This window comes from Leptosomus discolor, chromosome 3 (assembly GCF_034619465.1).
Source record: "Leptosomus discolor isolate bLepDis1 chromosome 3, bLepDis1.hap2, whole genome shotgun sequence".
In the NCBI taxonomy this organism is placed as follows: domain Eukaryota; kingdom Metazoa; phylum Chordata; class Aves; order Leptosomiformes; family Leptosomidae; genus Leptosomus; species Leptosomus discolor.
In genome coordinates, this window is record NC_141393.1 from 77,289,389 (window position 1) to 77,311,583 (window position 22,195).

Consider the following 22,195-nt stretch of genomic DNA (forward strand, 5'->3'; position numbering starts at 1 on the left):
TTTTTCACATGGATTTTGCTGGAAATACTAAATACGTCGTAATTTTCATAATTTTCTCCTCTCAAGCTACATTTGAAAACGTAAGCTCTACTTATTTACAGCATTTCCTACCTCTCTCTTGCTATCCAGATGCTGACAAAGACAGTTTCACCCCTCTAAGCAATGTCTCACATAGAGCACCCATGGCATCTCGGATGTTTGTATTAGCAAGGGCATACTGGGTTTCCAGGTGAAAATTAAGGTGTTTCGGTTCACAATGAAGACCAAAATTACAATGCTTTGTTTGTGAAGGGCATTATTATGACTCGGGATACTAAATGATGGTTCACAGAAATCAAACAGCCATGATTAAAGAAGTTCACCTTTAGCTCCAGCAATAAAGATGACAGTTTCAACAGCTTTTCTCTGTTGACAACCAAAGTATCAATGTTCTTAGTTACTTTCAGTGTATGAAGGGCTGATATATGAGTGGTTTAGGTGCAAGAGGGCTATATTGATGTATCTGGATCTTGAATACTGTATTCTACACTATGTTATAGGGCTGATGGGGTTTTTTCCCTTTTAAAATACAGAAAAGTGCATACCAGATAGTCTGGAACTTAAGCTTTCATGAAATCCAAATAAGCATCTCAGGTGAACTGTGTAATTGGCTGTAGATTAGTCATCTCAGCTTTAAGATATGGTGATATCACAGAAATGGATTAAAACTTTTCCTCTGCAGGCATTCGCGTTTCAACAGACCTGAAGAATGAAGTGGTTTTCCTTTCAAAATGCTGTGTGCTGTTTGCTGTTGGGGTGGGGTGTCTTTACCTTCATGACCTTTACAGTAGTTTGGATTGAAATTTCCTTTTCGTGTTTTGTGATCCTTGAGATGAGTTTGTGCATGTTTTTAAATGATCTTTTTGGATTGAAAACACTTCAGGAGCTCCAGCACAAGTTGTGTGTCTAAAGTTACTTTTTGCCCTTGCAAATAGTTCCTTCACTTCCTGCATCACTGTTAGCCAAGCTGCAGAAGCAAATTACAAGATTTATTAGAAATCTTTTATTAAATTTCTTTCATTTGCTAATGAGTTAGTTAAATCTTCCTGTAAAATTAATATCAAATCTCAAAAGTTATGTAAATGCCTTCATTAACCAAAATCTTGGCCCTGTTTTATTAATTAGATCTAAAAACTTATGTAAAACTTCACCAGCTTTGCCTATGAGTTTTATCCTTCACAATCACATTGCTAAGCAGTCCTTTAAAGACTCACTGACTTTGGGATTCTTAATTGGTGAATTCCCCTTAATTCAAGCTAGAAAGAAAAATGCCTGCCTTGAACTTCTGGTGGACAGAAACCTTTTTCTCTGGAAATGAAATCTTTGCTTCTAAGCCATTCATTGATGCCAGCTCCTCACACATTTCGTATTTTTCTCCTGTGAGAGAATAGTCATCTCTACAGTTTTTAATTTTGATATTGTAAACAGAGGATTATGACTGCACACAGAGATTAAGGGCTGGAGATGATAAAAAATGGCCTTAAACTTCCTTCTGAAAAGACCTTTTAAAAACATAGGTTACAGACTGTATGGAGAGTGTCAGTAAACAGAAGGCTTCTGATGTGGGTTCGCCTGAGTCTTCATCATTTATACTCCTCTGTTGTCAGCTCACTAAACCCCGCAAAACTGCAGAATTCCAGTCATCTCGTAAATTGGGAATGACCTTGTTTCCTTTGGTCGTGAAATGCGACTATAAAACAACAAGTGCAATGTGACATGATGTGTACGGTTATTTCTTTCAGAATACTTTGCATTTGGAAGCTGGAATGTGAGCCTTTTGTGGGGGATAAGTCATTGATTAGTTTGATGTCAGAACTGCTTACTGTGCTGTAAAAGCTGCCACAGCCTGTAGTATCAGACATTCCACTGCATGACTGCAGAGCAACACAAAGCCCAACCATTTTCCACTGCCTCAACTGCTGCAGTCGTGTTCTGTAATGACTGAAAAATCACTCATTATTAGTCCAAGACCACAGCTCTAACTCAGACTAGGATTCAATGGCTGTTTTAGAGACTCGTGAAAAATGTTGTGAAGGATAACACATTACAGGGTGAAGAATCACAAGCCCTGAAATGATTAACCTTTAAGTACCACCATGCAAGCTACATAGGTATAGTATGAACATAGTTGTTTAGACTATCTCTCCAGCTTTTATTTTTCACAAGTTTGAAGAAATATTCTACATTTAACTCAGTGTTAACATTGGCTCACAATTTTCTGTGCCTAGTTTTAGGAGAACTTTTGGTGTACCCTCTAAGTCAAAGTGCTGGTAGAATGAAGGAAGGAAAGTCAGAATACAAAGTACTGCTTTCAAAACAACGTGGATACCTGTGGCTGTCCAACACACTTGCTGAGCCTGGGATCCTGGAAAAAATCACAAGCTGTATGAACTACAGTAGCCTTATTTGTCCCAAAAGAGAGGCAACTTCCAATCCTAAGAACATTAACCAGTTCAGGATTTTGTTAATGCTCAGGGGAGGACATCAACCCGCACGCAGTGTACCCGGGGTGACGGAATGACCATGCTGAGGATGGGCGCACTAGCGTGACTGCCACTGTCCCATGCATAAATACTAAATTTATAAAAAGGTGCTTTGGGTTGTCTGTCTTCCAGGTATCTTTCCTTTGTGACAGTCAAGTGACAAGTTAGGAGCAAAGAGGCAGCAATCCCCAATACCTCACCACTGAGTACGTCTCAGTACTTAACAGCTCCATTCCCCCACCACCACCACTGCCTCCCTGCAGCTTTCTTTTCCTTTCTCCTACTAGTTCTACAAAGTTATGGTAAACTTTTCATGTTCAAACTAGCTTTTACAATCTTGCTTCTCACCCATGTGCAGAAATCTCAGTCATCCTTACAAAAACTTACAAAATTGGGGTTTTGTCATTTCAGGAAAATGGTAGCCACATTTTATTTAAGGGTTTTTTTTATTTTCTGTAAGCCAGTGTTACCTCATGAGAGGTCAGAGCACTGCTCTTCACAACATCTGGGACATATTTGTGGGGTTTTTTTCATATTTATGTTTGGTTTTCTTCACTGCTGTGCATTTCTCACAGTACTATCTTCAGACAAGAGCATCAATTTAATAAATTTGTCTTTTCGCCCACTATGGGCTGGGAACAGAATTTTGGACCTTCAAATTTGACACCCAAATTCCTCATCCATGAAAAGCTTCAGCTGCTGTCAGCATTCTGGCCCTGCGCAGCCCCACAGAGGGCAGCACCCGTCCCTTACAGGGATGGGCCTCACTCAGCCACCCAGAGCCTTACGTGCCCCTTTTGATAATCTCAGTGAGAAACAAAAAGCAGGGTAAAGGGCAAGATTTGTCAACATGAATGACTGAATCCTTTAAAGTGAAATATGGTTTAAAACTTTTTTTCTGTTCTGTAAAATATAAGTAGGAAATAAAAAAGGCGTCTAGAAAAACTGTGCATCATCATTTCAGTGAGGTCTATGAGATACTCCATATGATTTTTCTGCAAGTAATACAATTTTGATTAATTTCCAAATACGTATCTTTAGGTCTTCTCAGCAGAAACTTTCAGGATTGTAACAGCCTTATGAAATAATAAGTGTTTGCTTTCTATACCCCTATTTAAACATAAAAGTATTTTAGTGTCTCTGATCTCAAATCATACTTTGTGGCATATACGTGGGTTATTTTACCCACTACCGAAATGCAGCCATCTCTGAGGTGAAACACAGCAGCTGTTTAATTGTAGTCAAAGCACTATACAGCATTTAGAACAGATTACAGAATCCAACTGAAACTGCAGGAAGTCTTTTTCTAGACAGAGCATAGCTAACTCTGCTGGAATTTGGCCATGGCGTTCAGATTAACACCTCCGTCTTGCAGGAAAGATCGCCCGTGGAATTTTCTCAATATTCACTTATACTCTTTGTATGCTTTGATTCCTGTTTAAAAGTAAACTAGTCCTTCCAGAACGGTATCAAGAAACAGTATACATTAAAAGTGGAATCACTTCCAATGAGGCACGTTCACAAAATCCTATTTTTTGATGATTTTTCAGAAAACACATGCAGTGATTTCTGAACAGCCACGTAATTTTCTTTCTCGATCTTTCTGCCTACTGAAAGAGGTCTTAATATCTCAGAAAGGAAATATTGTCAACGCCACTGTTTTTAGAAAATCCTAACGGAAGATGCTGCAGCCTTTAAATGCCATTATCAGTGCCGTGCTGGTTAAACCTATAATTTTTTGGTTAGTATCTACATGTACTATAGCCCATGGGGTGCCAGACCTTGGGAAGTAAGCACTAGTTTAGACTTCTGAAGAATTTTCCCTATTTCATCCTTACGGAGCATATGACAGGGATATGTTAGCAGAGGGAATCAGTGTGACATGACAGCCTGAGAAGAGGCTTGCCAAAAGAACCTATGAAGCACAGTGGGACGAAGGGCAGGTCAGTAGGATAACCCTCCCCATTTCATTTTTCCGTTAATCAGTTTACAAAGTCTGTACAACTATCGGCATCAGGAAATAAAAGGAGAGTAAAGCCAGGTGTTTCTGTAATCCAAAGCTGTAGATTTACCAGGACCTGTTTGTCAGAGTACAGCAGAAATCAAACGACAGTAGATAGTTCCTTTGCTTTCAGTTCCAAAGACAGCACTTGGCCAAACGTGAATACACCCATGCTACTAAATAAAAACAAGATGAGCTGCTCTCTGGACCCTGAGGCACAGCTCCTTTCCACACACTGAAACTACTCTCTTTACCTCCTGAAATTGCTGTATCCATGTCCAGACCATCTATGAATCATGCCCAGGCATAAAAAGAAAAGGTGATCAGGCTATGGGCCAGTGTCCAACCCCGTGCTCCAACCCTGTTGTATTTATAAGTACAGACATAGCCCACTAGTCTTTTCCCAAAGCCCAAATTCCTCTTTTAGAGGGAATTTTCTTTTACAAACCTTTCCTACTTTAAGTACTTTTTCCTCACTCACAAAGATTCAAAAGGGCGATTTTAAAAAGGGACTGAACAAGTTTACCTGTGGCTATTAAATGTGTCAGTCCACAGGCAACCTCCAGTTTAGGAGTCTGTAGCCACTGACTGCCAAAAGCTGTGAGCATACATTAACCAGAGGAAGGTTCAGTTGTGCTGGCCATTTTCACAGAGTCTAATTGGGCTTCTGTTCCAAGTATCTTATGTCTCTGCTTTATGATATCTAGTTGCAGTCAGAGGCAGCTGAAACCACCTATTTTATTAAATTACCACAGAATTCACTAATTTTCATGGCTCAAGCTCTACTTCAGGATTGTATGCTATCTAACTTCATGGTGAATTTCTGCTTCTAGATATCTTAGAAGAACAAGTTTGTTTTTAAATTTATCCTCAATGAAAGCCAGCTCACCTGCCTCACCCACCCTCAACAGAATAATATGTATTTTGAGGTTGGAAAAAAGACAAAATTGCAGATGGTTAAAAACCTTAAGCATGAGGATTACTCCAGAAGGAATTATGCATAAATCCTTATATCAAATCCCTACAGTTTTCAAAAGAACATTGAAACTGCAGTACTGTGTGATGGGCAACCAGTTCCAGACGCAGGATCGTCCAGCATTGCACCCTGCCATTCTGTGGGTGTTCGTAGCAAGAGGAGGGAGCCCAGGTTCCTCCCAAAGCATGCAGATTCCCAGCCTCTTTTGAAGGGAAAAAGGACACTCTGCACAATCTTTAGTTGCTCTCTACTAAATTCTCTCTTTATATTTTAGAAAAGAATCTTTTTGAGTAAGTGTGAATAACCTTGATCACCCAGAGAAATAGAGGACAGAACAGAAAAGGGCGATTTCACTGAGCTCTTTTTGTCCCATGAGATCCGTCACCATATCACACATTTGAGGGAAAAGCTTATGAGGTTTTACTGAGTATCTGATATAAATGTTATTGAAAATTAAAATGGCAGGAAGTCAACTGAAGAAGTTTGAGGGGTTTCTAAGGGTTTTTTCCATTCAGTTACTCCTTCCCTGCCTGTTTGGTTTTGTTGGTTTTTTTTTTACCCCAGCTCTTACAATTAACTTCAGACTTTCCTAAACCACACTGCCCAGCCTGCTTCTAGTTTCAGGCAACTCTTATCATTAACTAGGCCCGCTGCAGACACACTACTTTGACGGTCTGTACACTTGGGAATTGCTAACAGAATACAAGACAAAAGGTGGGGAAAAAAAAAACCATGAAAATGCTCTCTAAGAACAACGCCTGCCTTCATTCAAAGGAAGCTCCCCAAAGCCTGAAAAAATGAACAAGCGGAGAGCTAAGACCACTTCAGAAAGCATGTCACCTCAACAGCATTGGTATAGAAGCACGTAAAGGACAACAGACTTTGAAAATTCCCTGCTTGATACTTTTCCCATCAGTGGAGATGCCCAGCTGAAGAATGTCACTGTGTGTGCACAGATGAGCTGGTGAAAGGGTATTCTCTAGAAAGGGCATCTACTTCTCAATCTGCTCTTACAAAGAACCTGGATATCACTACTCATACGTAGCACTGCAAAGCCAGAGGTTTTTGTTGAACAAAAACATAGAGTTAGATAAGAAGCTAATGTTTTCTAAATTCAGAGAGTTGAAATTGAACAAAAAGTGCAAAGATGTACTTTCTCAGTCCACCTGCAGCTCTACAAGTTTTAATTGCTATTCAGATTCTGAGAACTGTGCTTTATACATGCATTAACCTCATGTGACTAAATAGCGCCCAGCAACATGACTAATGTATGGACATACATTTTTTAAATGAATGTAAATCAGAATGTAACAGGATCTCAAGGTGAAAGTAAATATCAGAGACTAGAAGAGCCTCCAACTTCATATATAATAACAGTAACAGTGAACATGTCCCTGTCTGGGGGAAGGGTGTAGCCGACGTAAACAAACCCAAGTTCAGCATTAAATTTGCAGCAGCATGGGACACAGCTGCCACATACTTACAGTCCTAGAAGATCAGTATTGCAGCTTTCCAGCGTCAGCGGCACTACTGTTAGTCCCGGGGCTAGGGCCGCGTTACAAGACTCACATATACCTCTACAACCTGCCGTCATCCCTGCAGTGCAGAGCAAATGTGCTTTAAGGCCCTTGTGCAGTTATAGGGGATCCAATTTCGGCACCATGGGGATGCCAACCAGATACCAGCTACGTGGTAATTTTAAATTCTATAACCAGCCCAGAGTGCTAGAGGATTATCTCCTGCTGGGCTCTTTAAAGATGTATCTAGCAGTGATACCATGAATCACGTCAGCAGGTTTTCTCTTTAACAGCTAAACTAGTTGGAAGAAAATAAAGTTCTAAACTACTTTAATGAATACTGTATCACAAGAACCAAGCCGCATATCAGCTGTTAGGAATAATCATAATAACCAACCAAACAGCTTTCTTTGCAGTAGTTGGCAATACACTGGATTAAGGATAATTGGTAGTAATTATTCACCTGGACTTCAGAAAAGCCTTTTATTGTCTTTTGAATGTACTTTGTCCAAGGTTAAAACAGTCAGGAGGGACCAGTTATGTTCTTTTCTGGAACAGAAAATGTTCAAGAGAAGAAAACCAAAAATACTAACAGCTGCAGCTCAATGTGGTAAAAAAAAAATAAAATCTATCATTACTTTAAGGAAATGTCTTGGTACTTGGGGAATTAATATGCTTATAAAACTTCTGAAAGAGGATAGGAACAAAAAAGGTGATAAAACTGGTGAATGACAATCTTTTTTGTGTTAGGTTTAGAGAGAGTGCTGAGGTACTTCAGAAGAACCCAGTAAAACTAGAAAGTTATGCAACATTGCCAAATGTAATCTATCCCATATTGGAACTAACCAATGCAGCTACTCAGAAGATTGATAAATTAACAATGAAGTGCAACATTTCAGCAAAAAGCCTGACTCTGGTATCATTCTGGCTGGTTCAATATGCACATCTGTTCAGTGGACAACTTTGAGCCTATCTCCACAGAAACACGAACTCTGTTTCAAAGACTCAAACACCCCCACTTGCTGTGCTCTTCGTCATGTTGAGGTAATGCCTGACTGACCTCTCAGCCTCAAGACACCATATCAAAGGGTGTCTTCCCACAGGGTCTCTGTCTTCGGAGAAACATACGTAATGGCCACCATCACACAATCCAAGCTGTTATGAAATTTATCTTCTGAAATAGAGGAAATATGCTGAGTAATCAGCTGCCATTGCAGAACTGTGAAGTGCAGGAGTGCTTCTGAAGCTCTGCATCGAAGAGCACGTCCCTGTACCACCAACAACCCCATACTGGCCTGAAACATGGCACTCACCAGCCATCCCTGCTCTGTTTTTCACAGTAAGGAAACCCAGACGCTTGGCTGGAGCCAGTTGCTTACACCAGACAACAGGAGGCCAAGGTCCAAGCACACACCGCAGAGAGTAAGCACAGACACCACTACAAGCGCTGATTTATGAAACCTAATGCTGCTGTTGACTCCTTTGGAGTCAACGGAACAACAGAAAGCAGAGTCACCGCGGGCTCACGAAAGATATCAACACCATTAAAGAGATTCAACAAAACTGCGTTGTTTCATGGCCTTGATTACCACGGTATCCAAGTGCATTGATGAAGGGATTTTTCTGTTAAGCAGCTAAAAGCAATTCTGGTTGTTGAATGCAGATGAAGGTCACAATTTTCAAAAAAAGGTTTTTCAATGGAAAACTACAGATTTGGATTGAGCATTTCTCAAATTTGCAGTCTAATCGTGACTTCTAGTAAGTATTTTTTTCACACAAGACATAATTAAGCTGTGGAACTCCATGCCAGTGGATGTTGTGCCTCCTAAAAATACAGATGAGTTAAAAAGTTTCTTGAGAAATTCATGGAAGAAAGCAGCATGAAAGACTGTTGAGCATGAAGTTACAACCTCTGGCCCAGTAAGTACCACAGTTTGCAGGAAGGTTACACCAAGAAAAGTGTTACTGTATGTCTGTTCTCTTCTTACATTCCTCTTTTAATCATCCACTGCTGGCCATCGCTAGAGAAAGGAGTTAAGTGGATCAAGGAGACTGATCCAGTGCAGCATCTTTTTTACTGGGATTTTTTTTTTTTTTTCCCTGAGTTCCAAAAAAAAGTGTGTTTTCTTGTTCAGACATCAGGGCCATCAATTATCTGTTGATATTTTGAGTTCTCTGGAGAAAACAGCCCTTGTGTGTTATTTTGTCCCAGGAGTTTTGGTATCTGTTAGACAAAGTATGTGAAATAAGCCAAACTGCATGCAAACAAGTGTGTGCATTCAACATGGTACAGGTAAATAGAACTACAAGGTGTTTAGTATTTAATTGATTGTCATTTTCCTATTTAGGCCTTTTTCTGCAATGTGTATATAAATACAGAGAAACTAGCAAAAACCTCATTTTTCTGTGCAGAAGCTGTCTAAGCTTTTTTTTATAATATATAAGCATATTCTTTCACTGTTTTTAAATGTATCTCTTCAGTGAATTGGGATTTTTGAGTATTTGAAACATTTCACAGCTCACCTTACTGTGTAACTCCCAGAAAAGTTTTGATACTTGGATACACAGAATTTCTCTCTGTATTCTGTTGCTAGAAGACTTTTTATAAGATTGTATAATGGCTCTCAGTGTTTTTTCAATTTCTTTTAAAAAAATTAATTTTCCATGTGTCTTTATTAAACTGCAGAGATTTATTGAAATAATTCTGCATGAATGTTGGAACAGAAAAGTCTAGCCTGGATTTGGTGTATGAGCTCCGAGAATCTCAAAAACCTTTTGCAGGGGTTTAGTAACTTCAATAAACGCATTCATGATCACACAGTCCTATAAAAATACATCCCATCCCTTCAGTTTCACTGCAGGTTTTCTTCATACAAACCAACAAAATTCCTTAAGAAAATTATAGTCTTTTGGAAGCAAATGCAGAAACAAAGTCCATAACTGCCTCTGGCAAAAATACAGTAGTCTAACTCTACAAACTTTTAAGCAAGTTCTCTCTAAAAAACAAATGCTCTTGGAAGTCTTTGCTCAGCATTTCTTCTTTTTAAAATAATTCTAAAAAAAAGTAAAACAACCCCAACGGCACAATGATTTCTACACTCTTTTTTTCTGATGGGTTTTTTTTTCCCCTACAGTTGCTAAATTCATGAATAAGATAAATTGCTACTGAACCTGGAGATCGTTCTACAGCACTAGAGAACAGTAGATTTAACAGCAGAATAGAGCCAAAAGAAGCCTCAAAACGCTACATGAGCCACCCACAATTTGTCTTCTGTTCCCATCCAAACGGCAATGAAGACATACTGAGTCTGCCAGCCCGGGATGTGATACAGTAGCTCTCGGTATAAAAAGTTGTGAACTAACAAGAACACTGAGAAATGTGAATCTTTACTGCTTCAATGTTCTTCTATGAACAACAGATATTAAGCAAATATCTTAATAACAAGCTGTGCGAATCCTAAAGTCACTGATGTTTGTAACTTCTGTGAGATGAACAAATCAAGAAAGGTTCAGAAAGGTTTCTGGTGTTTTCATGGGCAGGCTGACAGGCTCCCCCATCCCCCTGGACAAGCATAGTATCATCTTTAGAAATAGGCGTGAGCACACATCTGCCAAGGCAGCGATGGGGAGTGGGGGGTTTTTTGTGCTTGGGTTTGTGATTGGGCTTTTGCATTTCAGACAGGAACACATACCACTCTGCAAGGACTGAACTAGTGCTAATTGACTCTCTAGCAGCTATAAGGAGGTCATTCACCCATTCCATCTCCCACTGGTAACTGCAATGATTATTAGCATAGAAAGGACTGCTTATTTAGTGGTCAGCATAAGGTAGTCGTAAGTATTTGTTAGTAAGAGCAGAAAGACAGAGGGCAAACAAGAATACGAGTGTCTTTAATGGATGATTAGATCTGGGTAGCTTGATCTCCTTTCATGCTGTGGATGTTGAGTGCTGCAGTCACGCCTCTCACTGCCAGCCTGCACTGGGGATGATAATCAGTCACTATGAAAACTCATTAGCTCCACAGCAATGAGTCCTCCACTGCTGAAGCTTGGTGCTGTTCTTAGTACCATGGCAATGATCTCTAACTGGATGTCCCAAACTCTCCCATCTCTGGTAGGACTAAATACCACCAGAATAACCACTTCAGATACTCTAGTAAGTAGCTGTGATGTGTTGCAAGCCATCTTCATGCTGAAGTAGTGTGTAAGTGCCAGCAAAAGCTTTAGTTTGCTGCCTCTATGTAAATCTCTTTAAGCTACTAATGTTCCTATCATCACTTAATGCATGCTTCTCTTTGGGCATCATAAAACTGCACATTGGTAAGCATGTTGTAGTCTTATTATGAAAGGAAATATTTTAAAATAGCATCCTTAAATATTTAAGAACAAATGCCTTCAACTTGAGCGTGAAATGCTAAAAATAGTACAGCAATGTCATTTCATTTGTCTAGACTTTTTTTCCTATACTTACTGTTCCAGAAAAATGTATTGCATTACTAAGAAAAAAAGATGTGGCTGTAGGTTTCTTTTTGTCTGAATAATTTTGTATATTAGCTATTCACTACGACATGCAAAGGGTCTGATTCTCTCCTATTTTTCTTTATCAGAGTACAGTTAAACAAATAAATAGCTGTTAGAAACAAAACAAATTTGGTACTAGGAGGCTGGGTACCAGAATTTTAGAAAGGCTAATATGGGAATAATACAAGTGGCACAAATATCACTTTGTATCATTGATGCTTATATACAGCAGCCTGTGTTAATGAAGACCTACAGAACAGCTGTGATTAATGACTCATGAGAAGCCTGAAAATTAAAGTAATACTTCAGTTGGGCAAGAGGGAACACTGTACTGGTATTCATAAATAAAACTAGAACACCATTTTCTAAATGTTTAGTAAAACACTCTTCTCTCATCTTTTTGTGTAACTGCAATCAGATGTTTACATAATAGTATGTTATGTAAAATGTGAATTTAACTATTTGTACAGTAGTTTACTATGCTCAGAACTTCTCGTTTTTTAGTTGTAACTCAATATGATGCTTTTACTAATCAACAATTAATTAATTGAATATATACATGTGGGAAAAACATTACTGCAGAAAATCACTGCATTCAGACTTTAAATATTACAACTTTAAAATTAATTAAATGATGTAAGAAATAATTGTTGTGCTTTAGAGCAGCAAGAAGGTGAGAAGACAAGGAAAAGCTCTCTTTATTTTCTTTAAATGTAACCTGTGCTCATTGAACTACAGCCTATATTGCTAGTTCTTGTGGCAATATGACATTACAAGTGATAATGGTCCCTCTCACGTTTAAGTGCAAGCCTAGGTTGCAACTGAGTAACTACGAGATGCACACTAGTTGTTATTACACACACATATATATCTTTTTATACACACACACACACACGTATGTGTTTATATATATTAACATGTTCAGATTCCAAGTAGTGTAAACTGTCATGCTTCCCTTGGCTGCAACAGAGCACTGCTGATATAAATGTCCCCTAAGGATTATTTCAGTAATGCACTTTGCAGTCAGTGAGCTGGAGTTTTATGTATATGTTGTGTTTCAAGAGGGGTGGCAGGGGTGCCACTAGAGCTGGGGAGACAATCATAAAAATCTTACTATCTGAGCTCGGCAACATCTGCCAAGTGGAAAAAAATAATAATAAAAAAACCAGCTTCAAACGTGTGGGGTCCTTTTCGCGTAAAACCAAGCACCCCAATCTGCCACCTTTCTGTAAACTTTAGATGTTGCTGAGAGACCTTATGCCCCAGGTGTTCAGTAATACTGAGGTCATCACTGCCCGGTTCTTAACTGCCATCAAGATTGTCCACTGGCAGCTTGTCCAGTGAACAGTGCAGCACTTGCACTTCTCCAGTTCTCTCCTAGCATACACACAGCTCATGAACTGTGTATATTGTACCAGGGGGAAAAAAAAAAAAACCTCTCAATTTCCTCCCCTCAGCTGGAAGAATTGTACGAGGAGGTGGGGTTGGGGAAACTGCCTCCTCTTTGGAGCTCTGTTCCAGTCCCAGGATTGAAATTGCAAGACAAGCTGAAAAATACTGTTTATATTTAAGCAACCGTATTAAGTATATGTACTGCTGTTTGCCCTGTCACTAGTAGCAACAGAGGCAACTATACCAGTTTTATTAGAATATATAAAAGTGCAAGTGAAAAAATAAATCTTTTGGAGGTAATTGAAGTGAGTCTGTGGCACAGCAGCCTGCCAAGGCAATGGATAATACTGGTCTTTGTAGGGACTCCTCTGTTTCCCCAGATTTTCAAGAATAGCATAATCTATTATCATTGCTGTTCTCCACTTGTTATTTCTTTTCTTGTTTGTTTAGGAAGGCCTGTTAGCAGTAAGCCTGCATTTGAAGAGTAGATTCAGTAGCTTCTGTAAGGTTTTGGTTCTAGCTCTTTCCCTGCATGGCACAGCAGCTTCTGCTTGAGGTAGGCATTAAATGTCAAACTGAAAAAATAACAGAGAAAAAAGAAAAAAAAGCAAAGTGCACCTACACCCACATGCTTGTTTTTCTCTGTGATCACATTGCCCGTCCTCAGTAATGCAGGAACCCTAACGGCCCAAATACAGGGAACCACCGAGTACCACAAAGAGCTGTAGCCTACATTGTAGGAGGACTATGTGAGCGCTCATTTATGCAATGACCGATTACCAACACCATGCGCTTGTATTGGGCCTGACAGTCTCTCACTGTGAGATATAGTCTCCCAAATAGCAGTTACTTTTTAAAGTCAAGCTGGATGTTAGATACCATAAGAAAATATCTGCTAAGTTAATCAATAAAGGAGTTTTTTTTCCTTAGATAAAGCAGAGAGAGACACTCATGACATCACTAGAATGTAGAAGTACCTTTGGTAACACAGCCTGGTTTATAACGGCTTTATTACGGACTGTGCATGATCCTGGCATCTCAAACATTCTCTGCTGTAGAACACTAACTTGAATGCAGTAAACCCACTTGCTACCAATCTAAATGGAGCAGGCATAAGGCTCAAATATCACAGTTTTTCATAAACTCATATTAAGTTTTTCTGTCCTTAAGGAATTATAATCACAAGCTGTAGGTTCCTGAACAAGTTCCTGAACTTCAGCAAAAATTCTGTTGCCTTGCTCATGCATGACAGCACTGTCTGGGCATAAGTTCTGCAGAGAATCATGGAAACTACTGAAGTGAATAGAGCTTACGCTTTGCCAGGGCTACCAGCCTTGATAGGCATCACTTGTTCAAGCTCACAATTTTAGTAGCTGCTCAAAACCAATTTAAATCATCTCTGCAGGTGTAATTTTGTCTAGTTTTTATTATTCTCTATGTCTTAAACTAGATTCCCTTCACCCTAAAAATTAAGGTGAAGAGAACACCATAGAGGCGATATGATTTAGCACTGAATTCTGGATACGCCTTTCTAGCAAACCCTGAGGCAAGTTCAGCAATCCTCTTTTTAGTCACCTACATTATGACACTTTTTTTTTCCCTTGTAAAACAGGGAAACAATACAATTTTGATTTTTCAGTTAGCTCTGCAGTAGAAGAGCTCACTGCTATCTTCAATGACTTCTGAAGAAGAGTCATTGTGAAAAATCTGTGCTCTTTTCTAACCTCAGTCCACAGAGATATTGCGCCTCTTCTGAGGTGAGGAGCTCTGCAACTTACTCTGCGCTAAGCTGCCAGTAAAGCATCGATATCAAAGCTTGCCAGTTTAAATAATCACTCTGTGTGCTGACACGGAGTACAGTTTTATAATATAACTAGGAATTGATTCCAACTCTGGCCAGACCAAAATTACTTCAATGGCATCCATTAGCATCTGTGCTATGAAATTCAGCAGTCAATACTATATTGTTAGGAAAGAATAATGCATAATATTAACTTTAAATTACAGTTTAAAAAGAAAGTAAAAAAAGTCTTATGTTCATTAGTTTTAATTCCATCACCTGGATTAATTTTCAATCATTAATTATACTGCTTTCTCTCATTCTTATGCTGTGTATTTCTGTACATCCCACTAAAAAGACAGATACCTAGTCCCACAAGGTATCACACCAACTTTAGAAGCAGTGCAGCATCAGCCTGCTCTTCAAGAAAACGTGATTTTTTTTGTTTTTCGTTCTTGGTTGTGGTTGCTGTAAAAAAGAACAGGTTAGGAATTTGCAGGATTTTTCTGTCCCAGTGAAGGACATGCAATGTCTTAACTGGACTGTGCCACGCTTGCCATGACCCCATTCACCTAAAGTAGCCTTCACTGCTCCCCTGCAGCAAGGCTCTCTTCCCTTCGGTGTATGTGTCCAGAGAGAACAGTTTTCGCTGTGCTGCATCTTTAAGAGCAAACCTGCTAGCCCGCATCCCGACCTGCCTCTGAGCCTGTTCCCAGCGCCTGAGTCACGTACACCGTGCTCTCTCTTTGGGCTTTTATATTTGTTCTTTTCTGTCTTTGGTGTTTCCATTAGTCTAAAGTAAAAGTCATTCAGGCTGAAAGGACATGTTTGGTCTCTGTTGATGAAAAACTGTAACATCCCTTTGCAAAGAATTAAATTGACTAGTTTGTGCTGAATCACAAGCAGAAAAGTGTTCTCGTCCACTCTGGAAACAATGCGTGCTCAACTCTTCTAGAGAGCTATTACCAGGGTGCAAGATATGACAAGACTGTGCAAAACCACCAATCTAATTAGTTAAGAGAGAAGTAAGTGTTGACTAGGAGGAACCTCCTTGGAAACACACACTGCAAAAATAAACAAAAATAATCTGAGGTAGTGGTTTTTCAAACCACACCAAAAAATTCAGTTCAGTTCCCTTTATGTTTATTATTTTGTTGTTACAGACTCAGATTAGCCCCAAGGAAGGGTGGCAAGTTTATAGCTCAGCCCAGGATCCTGATGGCCGTTGCATTTGCACTGTGGTTGCACCTGAACAAAACCTATGTTCAAGAGATGCCAAAAGCAGGCAGCTCAGACAGCTGCTAGAGAAGGTAAGTCTTGCCAACTAATTCCTCCTTTTAATCACTAAACTTCTCACCGAAATCCACTCCCTTCCCTCTAAGTTTAATACATAATGGAGTACTGAAGAATTATCTAATAAAAATATTTCTTCAGAGTGTATCCTCCACCTGTATTCTAACCACAGATCATTATTTGTCTATTTTCCTTAGATCACACCTTTCCCAACCCAAGCCATTTATCTAGCAAAGCGAAGTTGCATCTTCTCTCTTGTTCACTCCTCCCAAAATTATTCTTACACACAGACAGGACTGATTTTTCTGTGTAAAAACAGTTACAAATCCCACCTCAAACTGGCTAGTTGCTGTGGGATTTAAACTACAGCTTCTGCTTCAATCATATGAGACGCTTGAAGGTCATTTCTTGTCTCTTATCAACAAATAACAAGATACAGACATGACAGCATCTGCAAAGCAGACTGTACAGAAGAGGAAGAGTTCTAATTTTCTTTCATTTGTTCTTTCCTCAAATAATACTATTTATTCATTCTCCAAACAAACCAATTCTTGTTTCCAGTATTATCCACTATGGCATATATAGAACAAACAGTGAAGTTATTTTGCATCAACCATGGCCAAAACGCTGCACCCGTGAAAACACGAACTATTGCTCTGCATTCCCTGTGTAAGTAACCAAGGTTACAGCTACTGTATCACAACTAGTGGTACAGAACCTGAGGCCTGAGAGAGGGGTTGAACAGCAGCAGAAAGCAATGTAAAATGTAGCCTTAAGATTACATTTTTTAACATACAATTTTCAGTATTTTTCTAGCTATAGAAAAATCACTCCAGTGCTAACACTGTGCCAAATTCCCACAGATTATCCTTCCTCAGCAGGGACGTAGTTTCAGGTTGTGACAGAGCCCGTAGCGTGGGATGCAGGGAGAGGGCACTGATGAAGCAGCACACAGAGGAGGAGCTACCTCCCCTCACACTGTCCATTTACTAACAGAGGAGGACTTCAGTCCCCAGGGTCTTTGCTCCAAATACCGAAATATTAATGTAAAAAAATCTGACTTCCTTTTTGGGGTGGGGGCTGGAGGGGTGTTAAGATCTCAATATAGTTTTTGAGCTGCCACAGAAAAGAACCTAAATCATCAGTCTCTAAAAGGTATTTTCTTATGATTAGAACTGTGGTAATTATGGGTATGTAATGTCCTATTATTTCTTCTCTTAAGTCCGTGCACAGTTGTTTAATTAGAGCCTCTATGTGAATGAATCTTCTGCCAAATGAAAACACTCAAAGTTCTTCCAAGACCTGAAGGACTTTATTTGCCTGCTTTCAACAATCAGAAAGCAGAGAAAAAATAAACCTTACTGGTTTTCATTAAAATTACTTCCTAAGAATTGGTAAGGGCGACTGTGCAACAAATAATGTATACTATTTTCAAGAGCATTTCCTGAATCCACACATTCTGTAGGTCACAATATATTAGTTTCAAACATTAATATCGGTTCAAACATTGCACATTCTTGCAAACAACAGGAATATTGCCAGGTTTGTCTTTTATTAGGAAGGGGTTTGGGTTGGTTTTTTTTTTTTTGCTTGAGCCAAAACTTCAATATGGTGTCTAATACATTCAAAGCAGTCTACTTTTTTCATGTTTTGGGAAAACAAAACACTTACTGAAATAGAATAACTGCCTTGCAAAATGTGTCATTTTTATGACTGGCAAAAGCATTGATTTTATAACAGTCACTTTTAAAAATACGTATAATTTACTCTAGATAACAGTTATTCTTGCCTCATTGTGGTAAAAGTGCTCACTATAGCTACAAAGTCACTTGTTCTACAAAAGTTACCTGAACATTCACTACTTCTCATCTGTAAAAAAAAAAAAAATGTGGTTTTCTACCAATAAGACAACTGGATAAAATTTCTAATTTTATATCTACTTAGAAAATCATGAGCAAACACCTATTTGATGATAGGCACACCCCAGCTTATCTCTGGATAGTGTTACGAATTCCTTATACTGAATTATTATACAAAAGCCTACTGGCAATAAAAATCATGCTCTTCATATTATCCAAAATCTCCAGATCTCAGTCCTGTCCCTCCCAAAGTCCTTGGGAGGAAACAAGTGCTATGTAGCACATCCTGAAGGACAGACAGGATCTACTGCAAGTGTCAAAGTAGACACCACTGCCCAACAGCCTTTTTTGAGCCCATTGGTGATGTTGCTGAAAGGATCTCTCTCTCTTTACCTCAAAGAGGTTACTCCAAATCACTTAGAGCTTCAAGGTCTTGCTCCTCTGTTAGCCCTGTTCCCCAATTTTTGTACTGTCATGCAGTTATGGAGTTTAAAACTATACTGTGGTATAAATGACTCACAACTAAAGCATTGACATCAGCACATTTTATTGCCTGACATTTAACTACCTAACCAGGAAAAAAAAATAAAGCAACAAAAAGTGCATTTAGAGAGTGTTCTTCTTTAACAGGTTCAGAATATGTCCCAATCTATTGAAGTTTTAAATCTACGGACTCAGAGGGATTTCCAGTATGTTTTAAAAATGGAAACACAAATGAAAGGGCTGAAGGCCAAGTTTCGGCAAATTGAAGATGATCGGAAGACATTAATGACAAAGCATTTTCAAGTAGGTTTTATTTTAACAATAACTTTGAAAGCCTGCTGGAAGCAATGTACTAAGCAATGCATGGACTGCTAAGATCTCAGCTTGAAATGCTCATACAAGAGCAGCATTAAAAAGTAAAGCATAATAAATCTTCCTTTATGATGATAATCTTTTGCTCTGTTCAATTTAATTGTAACAGGGAGTAACTATTAATTATTAAGTCATTAGAGAAATGTCACTATAAACAGATTCCTGTCTTTTCTGTATCAATGTGCATGTCATATTGAGAAATTTATGTTTGTTCAAGCTCCAGTGATAAATGGGGAGATCCAATGGAATTAACAGCAAACAACTAGAGAGTTCTGCACTTTTACTCTTGCCTGACATTTACTGCAGTTGAAGGGAAGAAAGCCTATAATAAATCAGGTTATTGTAATTTTTATCCAGTACAATTAAGATCTAATTTCATGTCTGAAGGTTTGCTCTTTCGAGTTTGGGATGGGGAGGAGGGCAATCATTCCCAGTCACATTTGTGTGATTAAAAAAAGACTTCAAAGGAATTTTAATGACAACAAAACCCACAAGCCAATGTTTTTGTGAGGAAGGAGAGTTGCAGAGATTACGAAATAGCATTGTATATTCTGAAAAAGCTATCTGAAGTACTCTTAAGGAAATAACGTTACAAGAGCATGTTTAAATTCTTTAAATATCAAGTCTGATAAACTGATATTGCAAGACTGCAAGACAGCGAAATAGCATCTAGAAAATACATTCTGAGGATAACATTATGTTAACTAAACATGTATTTTAAAGTGTTTATGAAAGTTCACATAAAATGGACTTAATTTTCTTATTGGTGCTAAAGTTAGATACTTAAACAGTTACATAGCTAAGGGGTCTAATGTTTTTCAGAAACGCTGAATATTCAGTGGGACTTAATGAGCACAATAATGATCCAACTACCAAATTTTGTTCTTTACGTCATCATTCTTAGTTTAGTTTGAGCACATACTGCTTCCAGCTGTTTTCAGATAGTAGGAAACTTCTTCATCTTTTTTCCTTCATTACTCGCCGCTATAGTAACAACACGTTTGTATAACGCCATGTATATGCTGTAATCTCATTATAGTTTTCCTTGGGAACAAAATACCAAAATTCAAATGTCTGATACCTGATGTCAAAGGTAGCAGATTTCTGCAGTACTCTAACCTTTTACATATTTGGTATTTTATTGGCCAGTCATTTAACTTCAGTTTGACAGTTTGCCAGGAGTATATAACAGATTTCCAGGCAATCAAGTTATAGAGTAATTTAAAAGGTCAACATAACACAATATGCTGCTGGCCTTCTGAAATTTGATCTACTAAAGTTCCAGTGCTTTATCTTTTCTGAGACAAAGAAACTCATTCTGGATACAGCATAACCCTTCGTATCAGCAGGCACAAAGTGCCAGAATGTGTCTACCACCTATCCAAGTTGCAATACAAATTAGTTCTTGTACCGCTCATCACAGCCACAAGCTAGGAGTGACAGCATTTCTTTATCATGAAAATACCAAAACCATCTTTATACCATTTACTGAAATGAGATATTCTAACACTGTGGCTCCATGTTGACGAGAACCAAAGAGTACAAACTTGATCCAGATCACGCTTGAGCGTGGCATCATACTTCAGTCAATCCGCATTTATGGCAGGCAGGAGATACCTGATCGCCACAAAAAGTTACAGCAATTTGCTCAAATGATACCTCATCTGGCATAAATCCTGTCAGGAATAAGTTGCCTTCACTAATTCTCTTAAATGCATTTTATCTTCCTGAGTTTTTACAAGCTTTGCTTTTTTTTTCCCATCATGGTTTACCCATGATTTTTGGCAGTTCACTGCCCCGCAGAACGAAAGCGTAAGTTTGTAGCCTCAAAATGAAGTGAGAAAAACTTTGGCTTCTGGAGCTCTGCTTTCTATGTCACCAAGCCTACTCTCCCTGTCATTAAGGAAAAAATAACTATTCATTTTAACAGGCACAAAGTAGGCTCAAGTTATTTTTTTAATAAAAACAGTCAAATAAAATCAGTTTTAACCGTAGACAAACAGACTCTCCACTTCTTTCTGTCCATTTCAGTAATTCTGCTACTATAACGTAATTGGCAGCCCCCTTGAGAGTAGAACCAACAGAACTCCTGGTACTCTCAAATCCATTTATAATGACTTACCTGCTTATAATTTAAAATGCAATTTTCTAGCTATTAAGGTGACCTGTGTGCAAAATATACTTCTTAACAACACATGTAAGTCTTTGTTTTGAGTAAACAATATGGATGTATTAGCTAGGTGATGAAGAGATCCCGCAGAACTCTGAAGCTGTCTTAGAACATGTTGGAGAGGCAAAAATTCAGAGGTGGATCTTCAAGCAGCAAAAATGCTGACCCTGCCTATCGGCTTCGTTCACATCTCCTTAGCAAAAATGCGTTTGGCATCATCATGTTATTTATTTTGGAAATGCCCTACCCTGTTTATTGCATCCTTTAGTACCAGTGATGTAACTAGCGGTACGTGGGTGTCTTCGCACTCCTCAGTGACTACACTGACCTCTAACCACGTTTGCTTCTGCACCTCTTTCTTGTGCTTGGCTTCCATTTAGTTCTCTTCTGCATTCCCTTATAACCTGCTGAGTACCCCAGCTATTCCTCAGGACTTGACTTTTTAACCCTTTCAATAGCCTCTCCCTGTGTGTCCTCATCTGTTCCCAACCTCTATGACCACCTAATGCTGGTACCCAACAAATCTTTATTTCCATCCTTTGCCTTGTTTTGTCCAGGCTTGCATCTCCTCATGTCTCTCTTGCATTTGCTTATGGGAGTCCTGCTGTTCCCTCAAATTGTAACAAGATATACAAATCTGTATATACAGATGATACATAGGGGCAAACATGTCTGCTTTTCTATAAAGCAAAACCTTTTGACAGCAAGGATTCTTTAAGGTTTTCAGCAGAATAACCACCAAACAAAAGACAACCTCAAACAACTAGTTTAAAATTAATAAAGCCCTTATGATTAGTGCAGTTCCAAGGACAATTAAGAAGTGAAAGATAAGCAGCCGATATAGGTTACAAACCGAGACAAATTCTCAAAGTATGAGACTTGGCAAAAGTCTGAGAAAGGGGTGATCCAAGACTCCAAAGTGGAGCCTTATTTTATTTAGTCAATGTTTATAAGAATATGATTGGCAACACAACAACAACTGCACATGGCAAAAAAACAGACTTGTGATAGTCCAGAAAAGAGATCAGCTGAGGAAGTTCAAAGGCACCTAGTGATGTAGCAGGGTGACAAATACAAAGCACAGTTAAGAACCATGGATTTTTTACTTCAGAAGAAACAGGTGTGTATCACTGTGGCTGGAACAGAACTAAACAGTGTTCAACAGCCACTGAGAAAGAAAATGAATTCAGTATTTCTAAGGAGCGAAATAGAAATTAAGAGCTCACCAACTATGACAGCACTGTAGAACAGGTATGGCCTCCTTGAACATCGCTGTCTGTTCAGGCCTAATCACCTTCTCTCAAGACA

The 22,195-nt window shown here is 38.8% G+C and overlaps 1 protein-coding gene across 5 annotated transcripts in view; it reads left to right on the plus strand.

Moving 5' to 3' along the window:
- Nucleotides 1-22,195, plus strand: part of OLFM3 (olfactomedin 3) — a 65,486-nt gene that overhangs the window by 31,130 nt on the left and 12,161 nt on the right. Inside the window, exons 1-4 of one of the 5 annotated variants that reach the window (XM_086462643.1) lie at nucleotides 11,045-11,173; nucleotides 12,225-12,251; nucleotides 15,880-16,020; nucleotides 18,493-18,648. In XM_086462643.1, the coding sequence (XP_086318769.1) occupies nucleotides 11,045-11,173; nucleotides 12,225-12,251; nucleotides 15,880-16,020; nucleotides 18,493-18,648 (453 nt within the window). Of the gene's footprint in view, nucleotides 1-11,044; nucleotides 11,218-12,224; nucleotides 12,252-15,873; nucleotides 16,021-18,492; nucleotides 18,649-22,195 lie in introns of those variants that run through there. The other 4 variants (XM_086462641.1, XM_086462642.1, XM_009955746.2 and 1 more) reach the window with 4 other exon arrangements.